Source organism: Zophobas morio, unplaced genomic scaffold (genome assembly GCF_036711695.1).
Source record: "Zophobas morio isolate AGI-343-1 ecotype UQ-CSIRO unplaced genomic scaffold, CSIRO_AGI_Zmor_V1 ptg000004l, whole genome shotgun sequence".
NCBI lineage: Eukaryota > Metazoa > Arthropoda > Insecta > Coleoptera > Tenebrionidae > Zophobas > Zophobas morio.
The window spans coordinates 5,296,582-5,314,504 of record NW_026972109.1 but is presented as its reverse complement, the minus strand read 5'-3'; the positions used below and the strand labels follow the sequence as shown (position 1 = coordinate 5,314,504).

At 43.8% G+C, this 17,923-nt stretch overlaps 1 protein-coding gene across 5 annotated transcripts in view; it reads right to left on the bottom strand.

Moving 5' to 3' along the window:
• The window catches only part of LOC135138486 (uncharacterized protein), an 81,202-nt gene continuing 63,279 nt past the window's right edge, over positions 1-17,923 (bottom strand). For 3 of the 5 annotated variants that reach the window (XM_064068462.1, XM_064068476.1, XM_064068468.1), the window contains exons 4-10: positions 4,617-4,794; positions 4,133-4,568; positions 3,294-3,590; positions 3,152-3,244; positions 2,879-3,103; positions 2,129-2,824; positions 1-2,071 (exon numbers count right to left, since the gene is read on the bottom strand). In XM_064068462.1, coding sequence (XP_063924532.1) covers positions 263-2,071; positions 2,129-2,824; positions 2,879-3,103; positions 3,152-3,244; positions 3,294-3,590; positions 4,133-4,568; positions 4,617-4,794 — 3,734 coding nt within the window. In that variant the 3' untranslated portion in view covers positions 1-262. Of the gene's footprint in view, positions 2,072-2,128; positions 2,825-2,878; positions 3,104-3,151; positions 3,245-3,293; positions 3,591-4,132; positions 4,569-4,616; positions 4,795-5,896; positions 6,054-15,179; positions 15,411-17,923 lie in introns of those variants that run through there. The other 2 variants (XM_064068490.1, XM_064068483.1) reach the window with 2 other exon arrangements.

Sequence of the window (17,923 nt, the reverse complement as noted above, 5' to 3'; positions counted from 1 at the left end):
GACGTGGCATTTGGATTTATTTTCAATAAATGCTCTGATATAACACAGTGAACAGTAATAAATTCATTATACTTAAACATGCAACTAGTAGCAATATAACAGGGCACATTAATAAAAAACCTAACAAATCAAGTACTAAAAACATCCATCCGACTCGTTAAGTTAAAAAAAAAACTTTACAACAAATAAATAAAAAATAAACCTACACGTATTTTACACAGTTACAAAAATATCCGCCATTATGAATACTTAGGCCGAATCATCACAATTTCAGCTCCCATATGACAATATGGGCGTCATTCCTGTTGGATTCCCTAATCGAGAACGAGCTCTTCGACTTATCCGCCGGACAACACGGCTGCCTGAAATTCACGTACCCTCTCCCTCCCATCAGAGTAATCACTGTCCGTCGCGCATTATCCACCGCACCCCCTTTACTCAACGTCTTCGTCGCCGGTTTTTCCTTCTCGACGTTTTCGTTCACTCCGTTCAACTGTCTGCTCACGCTAGAATTATTCCGCGACACGCTCCGACCCGCACCGTGTCGTATCGCCATGCTCTCTTCGCTCCCCGAAGACGTGCATAAACTCGACGAGCGCGAATCCACCGACCAATTAGACAAATCCAGCGACCTGGGTCGACTAACCTTCATCTTCAATCTGCGATCTAGCGTGCTGACTTTGTTTGGAAGAGCCAACTCGGGGTCACTGCGCCGTAATGACTCATAAATAGCGTCAGTGAGGATGTTCTCTTCACCTTCGTAATCTTTGATGTACATGAGTTCGCCATAGAGACCGTAAACGTCGCACGTGTCGCCAGACACCTGCGACGAGTTACTACTAGTCGAGAAGATGGATCCACCGTTGCCGAAACCTCTCGGCAACGTTTTCGACAGACGAGACATGTCGCAGTCTTTGGATCTGCGCCGGCGCAGCACGACTGGGCTACTCGTGAAGTAGCGCAACTTCGACGCCATGGATGTATCCGACAGTTGTTTTTCCATTTTGGGGCGGTCGTCCTGCGGCGTTTCCGCGAAACTCCCGTCGAGGCTATCTTGCGTGGGGGGAGACTCCTTCGAGTACTTCCCGGAGTTGGTCCCACTCTTTGGTTGCAAAGCTAAGAGAAACGAGATCGGTCCGAAATGGGCGTGGTACGAAATATTGACACGCCCGCTGATGATCGGCACGCCCTCGAGTCGCGGTAGGGGAATGGTGAGGGTAATACCAACGTTCGTACCCACCCACAACAAACCCTTGCAAGCTAACAGCGCCGTGACGTTAACTTGCGACCGATTGTTGTTAACACAGTCGCGGCCACTCGACGGCGTCGTCACCCGCATGACGTTCGACGCTATGTTGATGTCCTGCAGGTGCTTGAACGTCTCCGTGTGGTACAAGCAGATGGTGCTCGAGTGCTTCAGCGAAATCCACAAACCGATGCCGCTGTGCGCCATTAGGTTAACGTTGCCGACGTGCTCGTGCTGGATGCTGAAGTTCTTCTGGATTTCGCCGGTGAGGCCGTTGACCACCCAGACTTTCTTGCCGCAGGCTGCATACAAGCACGTGTTGATGGGCAAGAGGCTGGAGACGGGGTCGGTGCCTAGGTCGAGCACTTGCGGTTCTTGCAGCAACCACCCGCCGTCGATTAAGTTGCGTCTATATACATTTAAGGTTCCGTTAGCTAAGGCGACGAATACGCTATCACAGTGACATTTAATTTGGGTTATGACGTCGGAGACGGCCACGCTGGCCACTTCTTCTTGTTTTTCGGGCTCGTCGGCGGCGTACACTAGGAGGCGGTGGCTGTCGGTGCCCATCCAGACCGTGTCGGACGCCAGACTCGGGCACGGCGGCGGCGCCCCTTTGACGAACTCCATCGAAGTTACTTGCGTTTCCACTAGACTGAAGGAGGTGATGTCTTTCAGCACGCTGGATTGTTGGTGGTGTTGGGCGAGAACCGCGATGTGACTACTGGCGCCATCCGACGTGCAGATCCAGAGGTAGTTTTGGGTGCGGTAGCGGCGGCGCGTAGTCTTTACAGAGTTCACAGTGTAGTAGCAACCACAGCGGACCTAAACACAAATCGATAACTGTAATGGCGCAGTCGGTAGGATTCGAATGTGACTTACTTCGGTTTGATGCTGTGACTTGTAAACACACTGCGATTTGACGAAGAGCGGCATCTTCGTCGACGGTCGTTGCTCCTGCTCGGGCACCTCCCACGCCGGGGAGTTGTTAGGGTCCAGTGCCAACTGCGCCAACCTCAACTCCGTAATCCACTCCTTCTTAATCGACGGATTGTCGGTCTTGAACGTGAAAGTCTCCTCTTTCCCTTTGGTTTTCACCACGAGCTGCAAACAACACGAGTCGACCCAGGCCATCTCTTCGTCCTTCTGCTGAATCGACGTTTGTATTTGCTGCAGGATCTTCCGCGTGTTTTCCACCGTGATATCCTTATAAGTACCTCTGAGCGACCCCACCAGGTCCGAAATCCGACTCATGATCTCGTAATCGTGCATCAAATTGCTCATTTCCGTGCACAAATTGTTGGCGTCCTGCGGCTGTTGCCCGTCGAAGGACCCGTTCGACTTGACACTACCGCCTTTGGTGAGTCCCGCCGTCAATACTCGACTCAGCGTCGGGGACGCGCTCGTATCCTGAATCTCTATATCCGAAACGGGGTAGGTCCACTTCAAGTTCAGTCTTTCGCTCGCCCCGAAGTCGTCCGACGCTTTCGGGGCCACGGAAACGCACACGATCAAGTCGTTCAACAACAACAAACGCCGGTTCTTCGCCTTTGTGATCATGCCGCTTTGGTTATACTCCTAAAACGAGGCGATTAAGCGCGCCGAGTCGTAAATTAAACCAATTAGACTTACCAGTTGCATCACGTTATCTTCCCGCAACAAGTATCTGTTGCAATCCGACAAAGGCCTCGCTGAGAATTTGCCGCTGATGTGGCGCAACATCTCTTTGAACGCTTGGTACTGTTCAGCTTCTCTTTTTCGCTCGTTGAGCATCTCGGCGAGGGACTCGAGCTGGGTCAGCGCCAGCTGAAGGGACATGCGGTCGTGGTGGCCTTGCGGCGTGTGCTTCAGCAAGTCCTTTGAAACGCGAACATAAGCTTCGTACGACGGTCAACAAATACTCACCTGGAGGAAGAGGATGAACTGCGGGAACCGTTGCACGGGCTTCACCATGAGGCCGAAGAATGATAACCGATCGTGCGAGCTGATCTGTTTCACCTGAAACTAACAAATGAGACAAAGCGGCTTAAATGTCGCAGCGTGTTACTTTTAGAAAGTCGGCCAGCGCGGATTTTCGTTTGGCTTCCATCTTCGCCAAGTCCATCGCGACGGAGAAGTTGTTGATGAAACCGCTGTAGATGTCGAGGACTATGGCTTTGGAGAAGGAAGCCACGAACACGTCGCCGATTCTTTCGTCTCGGTCCCAGTTACGCACGCTTTCGGCGAGCGCGATCCGGAACAAAGTATGGCACTGGAGTATCTCCGGGAGTCTGTGGAACAGCGTCGCGATTTTCGAACCACTCAAAATCGCAGGGCTGCTTTCCTCCAGAGGCTTTTTATAATCCTGCACGGGCAAAAACAACAATTTTTCGTAATTCGTTAGTAGTTTAAAAATGGTGTTGACGTCACGCTTGTGGCGCGAAATTCAAATTGTGACAAATCTTTAGACTTGAATAACGTGATGTGTTAAACGAATTGATCCGTCTGCAATTACAAACGCAACTCTCGTATTGCAACTCCGAGAACTAAAGCCACTGAACTGATAAATCGTAGCGGAAAAGCAAGAATTAATTTGACAACTTGACACCGCAGATGTTTCCATGTGAAATTAAATTCAAAACTGAAACAAACTCGTACCCGTTTTCAACTTATTTTCCAGCTTTAGAAATAAATAATTCACGTACCAGGCAGGCAAACGGGACAGAAACGTCGAACGCGGCATTTAATACATTTAACCTTGAGCCATTTTTTCGCAGAAACCGCAGTTACACCGACGAAATGAAAAAACACACTAGATACGTTTAGTAAAAAATAGCCAATGACGAATTCATTAAATGTCATCTATCACTTAGCATCTCTACAGCTACGCTGTCTTTGGTCACTCACATTGACTAGCCTCTGCAGCGTCGCGACGTACGAATTCTCGCTATGTACAATCGCCGCGACGATCATCCTCCTCTTCATCTGCTGCGTCGTCAAGTTTGGCGGCGCCGGGGGCAGCGCCGGAGGCACTTGCCTCCTCTGTTGCGCCGAGCAATTGAACACATTCTCCTCCTCCACCTCTGGCAGAAGAGGCATTTTATTCGCCGGTGGCGCTTTGGTCCCGTCCACATTCTCGATATCGTAGTGATGTGCGCTGCCCCTTCTGATGGAAAACCACCTCGACAGCTTGCCCTGGTTGGCCTGGTTCTGGGAGGAGGCATCGGTCAGACTCCCGTCGAGGGACAACCTGTGGTTGGAGCCGATGCCTCCGCTTGCCCTCAACTTATCGCATAACGTTTTGGCCTTGTTCAAAGTGTTACGGAATTGGGTGTTGTTGACCCTGTTGGCCTTTTAATTAGACGGTTCGCGCTGATTGTCAAGTACTGACCTGGAGTTGGAGGTGGCGCTCCGGTCGCTCTCGCCGTCGGAGGACAGCTCGGGGTCGGAGCCCGAGCACCAGCTGTCTTCGGAGCTGCGCTGGGAAATGGTGTGCTGGAGGGTGCGCGGGGGGACGCGGTGCTCGCAGGGGGTTTCCTCCCATGTGCCCGAACGAAGGCGGGGTTCGTCTGAAAACAATTAAATCGTTGCATTTGCATGGTAAACACTATTTAAATTTTACAAAAAGCAATATAATCAATTTCGTATTTCGAGCTGGTTGTGAATTTGACCGCACGTTTTGGCTTTGTGGCTTTGTGGAGCGTCAGTGTATCTAGCAGGTCGTGATCTCCTTTGATTAATCCTTCCTGTGCGGGATGACAATGCGAACGAAAACCTTTCGGCTTGAAATTTGGACCAAGTTAATTTAACGTTTAAATTGGAATTAATTATGTGACCCGGAACAGCAGCTGTCGGGCCTTCCCCGAGAAGGGGTGGCGTAAAGAATTTCCCCAATGTGGGGCGAATTGGAACGGGCGTGAGAAATGGGTCAGGGTGACCTTTGGAGGAAATAGGAAGTTGCGAATTTTGTGGAAAAAATGGTGTCTGGAGAAAGCGAGCTTTCGGAAGTGACATAATGTCATTTTTTGAGTGAATCGAAGAGTGTGAAGGTCGCATCGACTACTTGATATTCTGCGAGTGATTGCACAACGAAGTTGGCCATGAAAGCCGTAATTACGGCAGTGGCGTCCCTATAGGGGGCTAAGCGGCAATTTGCTGGTGTGCAACATTTTAATCAGGAAATAGATGGTGACAATTGTATGAAGTCTATTGTTGGAGCGGCATTTTCTAGGCAAGGACGCTCAACTGCGAGTTTATTTCGCAGCCCTTCGACTTTACCCCGGATCGAGTAATTGTGATCGGTTTAAAAGTACTTATTTGTTAGCCGCAACTGTTCAAATTGGTTTAATTACTCGACTTGTAAACTAGCGCGTCCTTGGACTCTGGTCTCAATTTTCAAAGAGTAAGTACATCAGCGATCGCTATCGTCTTCGCCGAGGTGGCGGCAATTAAAACTTGAGTAATTAAAGTTGGGGGCTTGCGTCTGAGCGGGTTGTTTACGCAGATTAAGAACTCTTATCGCTGGCAAAAAAACGCGAAGAGCATCACCGAGATTGGAAATGAGTCGAGGTCGCGATAACCAGAAAAGGAAACAATGATTTCACGCTAACGCCATAAAGATCTAACTGCGCCATTAACACAGAAAAAAAAAGAGAAAGAATGGTAACTTACGGGCACAGGGCTCGGCTTTTCTGGCTAGGAAGGCGTGCATAAGTACTCGTAAATAATCGCGAACTCGCAAACTCGCATTTTACGTAGGAGCAACTGCTCAACCACTCTCCGTGGAATTCTCACAACGACTGGAACCGCGTTGGAGTTGGAGAGTCGGACAGTTTCACCCGCGCAATTCTGGCTCTCGGCGCCTATCTTACCTACATATTTTGCAAGGTGACGGTCTTGCCAGTCGGAAAAATCGCGCAATTTGTTTATGCACGTTAAAAACCCAACTTAAACTATAGTTAGTTTATTGTGCCAGATGTTGGTGACGGACCGAAAAAAAGCCCAGATTCGAATTCCCGCCGATTACTAATTAAGTCAATTGTAAAGAGGCGTGGCCATGACTGATAGCTCGTCGGTTTTTTATTAGCCATTTCCGGACCTCCATCCGCAACAAATATGTTGTTATTTACATTAGTTTAACAGTTTGTTTACTTGTTTTATTGGGCTGTGTTTAAATGCTGTAGCCACTGAACCCCGACATGTTATCGGAGTGATAACTTAATCGGTGCGGCTGCACATTGCCTCAGCGTGCAAATTTGTAATTCGAAACGATATATAGATGCCGGCTGCACTATGAAAAAAAAATGGTCTTGTTTTAATGACCCCACAGATGTGACCAGAAATCATCATTACATCATCACCATATAGGTCGTCTTCGATCAAGTCCTGCACAGAGTTTAGTAACTTCTTGGGCAGGAGCAACTCAGGGCTCAATCATGGCTTCACTCATATTTGCGATTTTCATTAATGATGTGGACGCAAATGTCTGAGATACGTGCATTATTTACGTAATTATATCATTTTTTGTTCTCTATTATATATATCTATTATATATCTTATTTAATATAGAGGTCAGCGTTTACAACGCAGAACAAATTTCATAAAAAATCCACTCGCATCATCAACAAAAATTTGATGTCGTCCTCGTTTTTATGGACATCTTAAGCGTTGTCTTTTACGACTTGGACACATAAATTTGATTAAAATTCACATCAAAAACCGATGTTCTGAAATTCATTCCTAAAACACCTAGTCCTATCAAATTATGTCCAAGCTACGTCACGATTAGTTAAGTTTTATAACCACAAATCTAACATTTATATTTAGGGGAATGTAATTACAACAGGAGAAAATTTATTACACCACTTTTCAAATGTTGCTAAATGTAGCCACCACAAACACTTTCAAAAGAGTTACCACTGTTATTCAAGAAAATAAAAGAGATATAAGTCGTTTAAAGCACTCCAAAGCACTAAGTATTTATTGCTTTAGCAAGGTCTAGCGAATTCCAAAATTCCCAAAAGATAGAGAGAGAAGTCTGACTGTAGACACAAGAAAAATGAGAGCACTGAGTTGTGCATTCTTAGTGTGGCATTCCTGGTGCGTCCAAATTGGCAAAAGGTGCCATCTTAACGACACTAAATTTCCTGTCAAAGATTTACAATGAGACAACGTAAATATATCTCTGTTCAATTTAACAACACTATATGCAACCAGTGACTTAAATATTACTCTCGCGCGCCCTCTACATTTAAGTAGCTGAATTACTCGCTCGTTCGACCCATTAAGTCCATAAAAGTCCATTTGAGCGTTTATATGACGTGATAAACCCGGTACTCGACGCTTGTTTCGCGAATAACAAACCACTTGAACCAAAAAAACCGATTTCCGCAGACGTCTCGCCGCCAAATGTTCCCGACCTTCTCCCATTTAATTAACTCCGTGATTTTCCTACTATAAAGCAATAAATTACTCCACGGGCGATTAAGTCGATCAATGAAAATAAACTAGCAGGGGGCAGAGAGCCGAGCAAATCTCAACATCAAGTGTGGGAAATTCCAATTAAACGGGATAAAATCCAGATGGAAACGACCCAAGCTTCCGCAGGTTAGGCCGGATACGCTAGTTCCGCTTGGACTGGATTACGACAAACAAACTTCTCTTAATCCGGCTCTGGTGTTTCTTTTTTTCTCTCTATTCTAGTAAATAAAATTACGGGCTCTATTATCGATTCAATGGGTTAGTGGGGGTCATGAAGGGATTGGAAGCGGATGTGGGTAATTGCTGGCACTGTGGACGCCCTTATCGAAAAAGGTCACCGCTGATTTATTACTCGAACGAAAAATTATGGTGCACCGATAGAAGATGGTTCAAGGTCGAGTTTGTTAGAATGACCGTTGCCCATTCTGTGACATAACCTCAACGCGTTCCAGGAACCGAAACACATGGTCACCGACCTTGTCTTTGTAATCTAAATTCTATTACCTCCGTTGCGCAACGGCATTGTGCTGGCTAGAATCAGGGATTTGTCTATTGTTTCAAGTCTGGGCCAAGGCTGCCCTTTCCCGCGCCGCGCCGAAAATTTACCTAGTGTAATTGCGGCTCACTCCATCTCTTCGGTGAACCGACTATAACCAATCCGGATTTAAGCACCTACAAATGAGTCACCGTTTTCCGTGCCCCAATACCCCATAAAGATCGCTATCGGGCCTGTTGGCACCCCTGCTTTGCACCTGCTTCCCCCAGCTGCGCGTCCATGAAAGCCACAACAAACACCCCCACCGCTTCGCCCGTATCTTTAGTTTTACTGCCAACATAAAGCTCAATCAAGGAAACGCGAGAAAAATTCTTTCGGTTTATTGAACTCGATTTTCGTTACACCTTGATTGTTCCATTCCGAGAGGACGGACAGACAAATGAGTCATGCGTGGCCGCCGACAATAATCAAAAATCCAGTGGGGGGATTAATCGAACGGATGTTGGCACCACTTTCGTTGATTTCGCTGATGTAACCCGATCTCCTGAAACAAAGCGGACAAATGTTATCGCGTAATTCGATCTAGCCGCCGAAAAACCGAATCACGAATCATTGTGAGATGGGTATTTGTATTTTTAGAATGAGTTAGTTCGTTTACCTTTCTTATCGCGCTTTATTACGCGATCGCTCTCCTTCGGCGCAACGCCGGCGGTGTGCCTTTTTTTGTTTGTAGAGGGAATAATCGCGATTTTCGAGATGGTTCTTAGAGATTTACGAGTGGACGACTTGGGGGGAATTCCGTTCTAAATGCGCTAATGTGCTCGCTAAATATAAGACGGGTTTGTACAGATGTTCGAACACACGAGTGTGTAATATGTTGTGTAAGTTCAGGAGGTTGGTCGGCGGAAAAAAGGCGGCTTTGTCGCTTTATGCGGCGATAAACCCGACAAAGGAAACTCCGAGGATATGGAAGTTGGGCCTGCAAAATCTGACAGCTGTCACTTCCGATGAGATTGCGTGCGCGTGAACGGGGCTTCGACGGAAGACCGAACGACGACACTCGAATTTGGACAAAGATGATTTCATTACTACTACACACTACGTGTTTTGTATTCATTATCGCGTCTAATCTACACACGCTTTATGAAAGAGCTGGCAGATAAGTGAGATAACACTAGTTGTACGACAGACAGACAGCCCTATCCTTCATTTTCGGGCACCATTTTTCCTAACCGGAAATTGTCCTACCCACAAGCAATCCAAATTTTATGTACCTTTAAATGAAAATTTTGGGCTTTCAGGCGCTGGACTAATTTTTTTCGCAGGTCCCATCCACCCCTAATTACGGGATTCCGAGATTTTTTCAAATTATGTACTTCAAAAACAATACAAGGGATTCGCAAGATTCTTTCAGACTAGTTCAAGAACGAAACCCAGATTCTTTTAAACTACTACAAGAATAATCCACAAGACGTTGTAGAGATTTGTTCAAACTACATATGTACTTCAAAAACAAAACAGAAGGGGTCCTTCAGATTCTTTCAAACTACTTCAAAAACCAGATATACGAGATCTCCGAGATTCTTTCAGACTACACACTTCAAGAATTAAACATAAGGGGTACCCGAGATTTTTTCAAATTATGTACTTCATAACCAAAACAAGGATTGCCCAAGATTCTTTCAAATTATTTCAAAAACCAGATCCAAGGGGTCCCCGACATTCCATCAGGTTACTTCAAAATCAAACCAAAAAGAACACTCGAGATTCTTTGAAACTACTTCAAAAACCAGACACGTTGGGCCCCCGACATTCTCTCAAATTACTTCAAAAACCAGACACAAGCGGCCCCCGAGATCCTTTTAGGCTACTTCAAAAATAAAACAAAAAGGGTTTCCGAGATTCTTTCAGGCCACTTCAAAAATAAAACAAAAGGAGCCCTCGAGATTCTTTGAAACTTCTTCAAAAACCAGACACGTGAAGTCCCCGAGATTCTTTCAAGCTACTTCAAAAACAGAACAAAAAGCGCACGCGAGATTCTTTTAGGCTACTTCAAAAACCAAACAAAAGGGTTCCCGAGATTCTTTCAGGCCACTTCAAAAATAAAACAGAAAGCGCCTTCGAGATTCTTTTAAACTTCTTCAAAAACCAGATACGCGGGGCCCCCGAGATTCTTTCAAATTACTTCAAAAACCAGACACAAGCGGCCCCCGAAATTCTTTTAGGCTACTTCAAAAATAAAACAAAAAGGGTTCCCGAGATTCATTCAGGCCACTTCAAAAATAAAACAAATAAAGCCCTCGAAATTCTTTGAAACTTCTTCAAAAACCAGATACGCGGGGCCACCAGATTCTTTCAAACTACTTCAAAAACCAGACACGTGGAATCCACGAAATTCTTTCAAACTACTTCAAAAACAGAACAAAAAGCGCCCCCGACATTCTCTGAAGCTACTTCAAAAACAAAACACGAGCGGCCCCGAGATTCTTTCAAACTACATACTTCAAAAACCAGACACAAGCGGCCTCCGAGATTCTTTCAAACCACTTTAAAAACAAAACACAAGGAGTCCCAGAGATTCTTTCAAACTACTTCAAAACCCAGACACAAGGGGTCTCCGGGATTCATTGAAGCTACTTCAAGAACAAAACACAAGGGGGCCCCGAGATTCTTTCAGGTCATTGCAAAAACAAATCAAAAAGGGCCCTCGAGATTCTTTCAGGCTACTTCAAAAACAACACAAAAAGAGTTCTCCAGATACTTTGAAATTACTTCAAAAACTAGACACGCGAGCTCCCCGAGATTCTTTCAAACTACTTCAAAAACAGAACAAAAAGCGCCCCCGAGATTCTTTTACGCTACTTCAAAAACAAAACACGAGCGGCCCCGAGATTCTTTCAAACTACTTCAAAAACCAGACACAAGCGGCCCCCGAGATTATTTTAGGCTACTTCAAAAATAAAACAAAAAGGGTTTCCGAGATTCTTTCAGGCCAATTCAAAAATAAAACAAAAAGAGCCCTCGAGATTCTTTGAAACTCCTTCAAAAACCAGATACGCGGGGCCCCCAGATTCTTTCAAACTACTTCAAAAACCAGAGACACGTGGAGTACCCGAGATTCTTTCAAGCTACTTCAAAAACAGAACAAAAAGCGCCTCCGAGATTCTTTGAAGCTACTTCAAAAACAAAACACAAGCGGCCCCGAGATTCTTTCAAACTACTTCAAAAACCAGATACAAGCGGCCCCCGAGATTTTTTCAGGCCACTTCAAAAATAAAACAAAAAGAGCCCTCGAGATTCTTTGAAACTCCTTCAAAAACCAGATACGCGGGGCCCCCAGATTCTTTCAAACTACTTCAAAAACCAGACACGTGGGGTCCCCGAGATTCTTTCAAGCTACTTCAAAAACAGAACAAAAAGCGCCTCCGAGATTCTTTGAACCTACTTCAAAAACAAAACACAAGCGGCCCCGAGATTCTTTCCAACTACTTCAAAAACCAGACACAAGCGGGCCCCGAGATTCTTTTAGGCTACTTCAAAAATAAAACAAAAAAGGGTTCCCAAAATTCTTTCAGGCCACTTCAAAAATAAAACAAAAAGAGCCTTCGAGATTCTTTGAAACTTCTTCAAAAACCAGATACGCGGGGTCCCAGATCTTTCAAACTATTTCAAAAACCAGACACGTGGATTCCTTCAAACTATGTACATCAAAAACAAAACAAAAAGGGTCCTCCAGATTCTTTCAGGCTACTTTAAAACCAAAAAGAGCCCTCCAGATTCTTTGAAATTACATCACAAACCTAACACACGGGGTCCCCGAGATTCTTTCAAACCACTTTAAAAACAAAATACAAGGAACCCAGAGATTCTTTCAAACTACTTCAAAAACCAGACATAAGGGGTCTCCGAGATTCTTTCAAATTACTTCAGGAACCAGACACAAGGGGTCCTCGAGATTCTTTCAGGCTACTTCAAAAACAAAACAAAAAGAGTCCTCCAGATTCTTTTAAATTACATCAAAAACCAGACACGTCAGCTCTCTGAGATTCTTCCAAAACTACTTCAAAAACAAAACACAAGGAGTCCCCGAGATTCTTTAAAACTACATATGTACTTCAAAAACCAGACACAAGAGGTAGCCGAGATTCTTTCAAGCTACTTCAAAAACTGTACAGGTAGGTCCTCTGAGATTCTTTCAAATTACTTCAAAAACAAAAAAAGCTCTCGTGATTCTTTTAAACTACTTCAAAAACAAAACACGAGCTTCCCGGACTTCTTTCAGAGTACTTCAAGAAAAAAACATTAATTGTCCAAGAGATTCTTTCAAATTACTTCAAAAACAAAACAAAATAAAAGGAGTCCCGGTGATTCTTCAGACTACTTCAAAAATTAGTAACAAGAGGTCCCCAAGATTCTTTCAGACTACTTCAAAAGCAAAATAAAAGAATTCCCCGAAATTCTAGCAAACTTCTTCAAACACAAAACGCAATGACTCCACCAGATTCTTTCAAATTATGTACTTCAAAAACAAAACAAATCCCCGAAATTCTTTCAAACTACTTAAAAACCAGACAAAAATACCAGACCCATTATGTTTTTCGCCGATCTTTACATGAACCCAGAACAAGAATTAATGCGAAAATTGGTTTTAAATTACCAGAAAACGTAAAAGTAGTGACAGCAACAGATTTGAGCGAAAATGGTCCTTCATGCTCATTAATATGTGGTCTATTCTCTCTGTAATACACGTGCCGAAACAATTTTCACACAGTCGCCGTTTAACTACTACTATTAATGTCGAATTTCCAAGCGTGGTATTAAATTCAGAACGAATTTAGAGGCTGTTTCAAATCGATTTTTCTTTACATGAAGTGCAATTCTGGCCTGTACATATTCTCTAATAAGAACTACAGCCGTATAAAATTTATGTCAATAAGAAATTGGCGCTTTTTGCAACTCTCTAGAGACTTAAGCATGAAAAATCGACAATGGAAAATCACTAAAAATTAATGTTGATTTCGATTTAAATTTAGTTCCTTATCTGGTTGCAGTAAAAGTCCCAGTGTTAACAAATAGAACTTCCGTCGATTCTGAAGTACAATCAAATAAATCAAAGCAGATTCATAAACTACAAGTAGTTATTTTGCAAACACAGGAGAACTATTTTTTGATATTCTGGGGGCATGAATACTATCAATTTTTATTCTGAACCGTATGTACTAAGAGTGCACAATTTACTCTTGATCTTACATTGTTTGACACATTATTTAGTTTCCTGTCTGTGTTTAGAGAGACCTGCCAACATATGTCACGTCACTTAAATTTAACTACACAGAATCAAAAACAAATAAAACATTTGAGGACTTCATTTAAAACAATGTTCTAAATGAAGACTAAAAAATAGTGTTTGGTTAGCGCACGAACAATTTCTTCTTGTTTTTCCGATTTATAAAATTATAAAACGAGATAAGTCGCACTAAGCAAACATCGTTGAACTCTTCTTCTTTGAAGATGACTTGACACATTCCAGAAATAATTCAAAATACGCCAGCATTTAGTTTCATCACGAACTCATGGAACTTCACCCAGTCTACTCTTGTGTACTTCAATCTATAAAAGCACCTTAATATAAACCATGTCCAGTACACACAATACCGCCTGTCAATAACCATCTTTCCTTTTCCCGCGATTGATTTTTCAGTGTACACCAACATCCGTTACTGTCACAACGCACATGTCGCTGGTCTTCCCAAAATACATGACTTACGTGACCTTGACCGAACCAACCCCACTGAAAACTACTCTACGTCAACTCCGTCACGCAGAGCATGAAACAAACCGAAAAAGAGAGCTCATTTCGCGGAATAATGCGGCACAAAAAATGTAAATACCGCACGATTGTCATTTTCCCCTAACCCCGGATTATTCCAGACGGAAAAATTATTTTTTCGCGCTAGCAAGATGATGTTTAAGCACGTAGCATCACGAATAAAGATTATGTAAATTCGTGTCAATAATCCGGCGCCGGGATGGCTGGCTGTTACCAACCCACAAACATGTGAGGAACTAGATTTGACTGTGTTAATAATATGCTAAACGATCGGTCATCGCGGTGACGGGACGGGTCATGGTATTAACCACAGGATTATCTCTGAGGAGATTACGCACCCTCGTAAACGTCAGCGTAGACGGGTTTCGGCGAAAAGTACTATCAGAGGCAATGGTTCATTCATTTCCGATGAACGAAAGTAAATGAGTCTAGGAAATTTTTGTTTGACGTCAACCATTGACACAAAAGATCGGTTGAAATTTAAGTTTACCGCTGACTTTTCTCTTAAAAATTCTAAACTCGTCGCAATCTAGGCAGCCCGACAAAATACCTTCGAATGAGCAAACTTTTTAATGAATTCCACATTCCGCCGATTAGATAACTCCATTTAATTAGGTCCGTGCACTTTTGCCTCCCCGGCAAATCGGATTTAGTGTTTCGGTGCTTCGAGCCCTAGAAATCGCAGATAATTGACGAGCCGGCGCAAATAACACGGATTCATTAAATTTAATTGGGAGCCGGCGCTCCGACCCGACAATAAACAAAAGCTCTGAAAAAAATTCTTCCGCCTGAAATCGAAGCTCTCATTACCCATTAATTACTCAGCTGTTCAAGTACACTTATTTATAGTGAAGGCGATAAATAACGGCTTCGTTGACCTAAATAACCGCAAGCATGTGCTCCACCTAAAAACCGTGAGAATTCCGCCGAGTCCACCCCTGCACTCGGAAGCACCCTTCAACAGGTGTCCGGTTGGCACCCCTGCCGCTCCGGGGGTTCACGCCCCCACCCCAAAAATAGCGGCCGCACGCGGCGTCGCCGTCTCGAATAAACTCCATATCTCTGAATAACTCACTTATAAATAGCCTAATAATTCTCTCCTTTCGCGAACCCGAAAACTCACTGATCACTCAGTCGTACCAACTCACATTTTATTAGAACCACCCCGTTGGTGACATCCTCCATGTTCACAGGTCACTCACTCATCACCGGGCCGAAGTTCACTGGCAAAGGGTGAACAACTGAAGCACGAAGAAACATGGCGGCTTCGACGACTGAACAACGCCGACTGGATGTGGAAGCACGGTGCCGAGGTGAGCACACGAATCAGAGCGAGCCGTGGACGAGCAGACAATGCTATGGTTTTTTGTTTTTTCGGGCGGAGGGAAGATGGGGCGTAAAGGCGCGTTCACACGGGCTTTCCGCGGTGGCGAGAGGAAGAATGGGCGAGTGGAAGGTCTTCGGGTCCGTGGGTGTCGAGCAGGTGATGCAATGTTTGTAATGCGCACTTCCCACGCGGTTACTCAATGGAATGACGGTGTTTGCAAATATATGGGGAAAGGAGGCTTTACTAGATTAAGGTAGCAAGCTACCAACTAAGACTGTTTGAAAATCCTAATCGACACTCCACCTGCGGTTCCCCCACAAACCAAAAAGCAACTTCGTGGATTACCCCTGTAGATAGTTTTCAACCAGCTACAAGATCAAGTTACCTACGAAGAACCGGAAATCACGTGGATTTTTTTTTAAAAATAGGCGCCTTTTTGGAAAAAGCACTTAACTATAACAAGATTAGCTGGAAATTGGTTTTCAGGCGTACTGAAAGGAACTCTCACCACTATGTAAACACCACAGTGCAAATATTTCGATTTTTGTTGATGAATGGGTGTTTGGCATGTGTTCAAACCGCAGGTTCAACAGTAAAACCTCATATTTCACTTGGAAATAAATAAAATTCCCAAGGAGTTAGATCAAAGGTTCTAGGAAATGTGGCGATCGGTTCCTCTGGGATGACCGTTGTTTTGAAATAGTCGCCAAGGTTGAATATGACGTCTAGACGGATGTCGGAAGGTTTTGGTGATTTTGGGTTGATAGCAGATGTGAATAAAAATAAAATGGCAACATTGTTTCTCCAGAGTTTCTTTGTAGTCGTTAAGGTTCTGAATGCACATTACCAACACAATGGACGATTAGGAAATGTCATCACGCAGCTAAGGAAAGTGTGTCATTAAAATATAGTTAAACAATGATCAAAACAAGACTAAATTTAAAAGTCGCGCCAAATTTTCCAATACCCTAACCTCACAAAATTGAAGTCGTTTTTACAAGGTAACATTTCGACAAGGTGCAGAATTATTAGTACTAGAGCAACTATAAAAAAATGTTGTTGACACATAAACCCCGATCTTTCTGAAAATCCGACATATCTTGCCAAAATTTCAATGACTCTCTTGTCGTGATTTATTACAGACATGATTACCCACATAATAAACCATACTCTGGACTAATTTCGATCGGGCTCCTGTTCCGAGGTCGGAATGTTCTACTGGTTACAAACGTCAATGACGTCTAACTACACAAAAAAATTCCAGCAACAGAATTTAATCAGTGTAAATCGTTAAATATGCGTTTGTAATTCCCTTGACATTTTTCTGATTCAAACAATACACAGATAAAATACAAATTCGCAATAAATATTCATGTTTCTGATTGAGCCCGTGCAATTAGTATTCAATACTCTCCATAATTCTTGAAACACGTAAATCATTATATAACTTTTCAAATCAAACTTATTCGAGTGTTCCTATCCATCTAACCTACATAGAAAAATCAATGCTAGACGGACATTGTATCGAGCTTATTTGTTCTATTCTCCAAACATCGTAACCCAAATAGTCATCGATTCACCTACTTCAAAGAAGTAGGCTGTGATAATTTGACAGTTTGCACACATGTATTTATTTTCCTGGTGTAAACTGTGACGCTTGTTTCTACTTTGAAAACTGGGGTCTGTTAAATTTCCAGTTCATTCGTCACCGGGTCCACATCTCAATTTTAGTAACTTTAGCACTGTAAAACGGGCTGCACAAAGTACTTTAATTAAAGTTTACTATCCTCAAACTACCCTCTTCACCCGTCTCGATCACCCGAACCCTGCTACCATCTGCTGTAGCCGGCATATGTGCATCAGCCTTTTTCCGCCTTGAAGGCGCCCAGACTCTCATTCAACCACTCACCCTCATCAAGGCACGTTCACATGGACATACACCCATGCTTAGCCATGGGTCGTTTTCTACCTGGCACCTTTCCAGCCATACGTTCCTATACTCGTGATTATAAATCCCAGCCACAATCACACCGCCAAAAAAATGTCACCAGATCTAGTTATTTTCACGGTCGTGGCGGCAAATGCGCTAATTACGACCACGTGCCATTTCTGGGGATTTTTGCCCCCGTTGCCAACCCACGGTTTATTTATGCAAGATTCGTTATTAATGTGCTTCATAATAAAGTTCCTGCTTGTGGGTTCTGGCGGCTTATTTATAATTTATCAATTTGTTCGGAACTGTTCTGCGTCAGGTTGTGTAACGCCGAGCCATCAATCATGGAGAGAGAGAGTTCTTGAGATTGTACAGGTGAGAGAGGCCTTCGGGACGGGTTTGCCCACATGCAGAGCACTGGGTGAAGTGGTTTCGCCAAAAATGTCGCTTGTAAACAGTTAGCGTGTTTTTACTTTTTCAAGGGTTTCGTACTAGGTTTCATACACTAGGTTTCATTTAAGCGCAGTGCCCTCTGTCAGAATGAGCGCAACTGCGTGACGTTTGTAATTAGGAGGATTAAAACGGCGACTTTCACTAATTGATTTTTCATTCCGCCATCACATTAAGGCTCA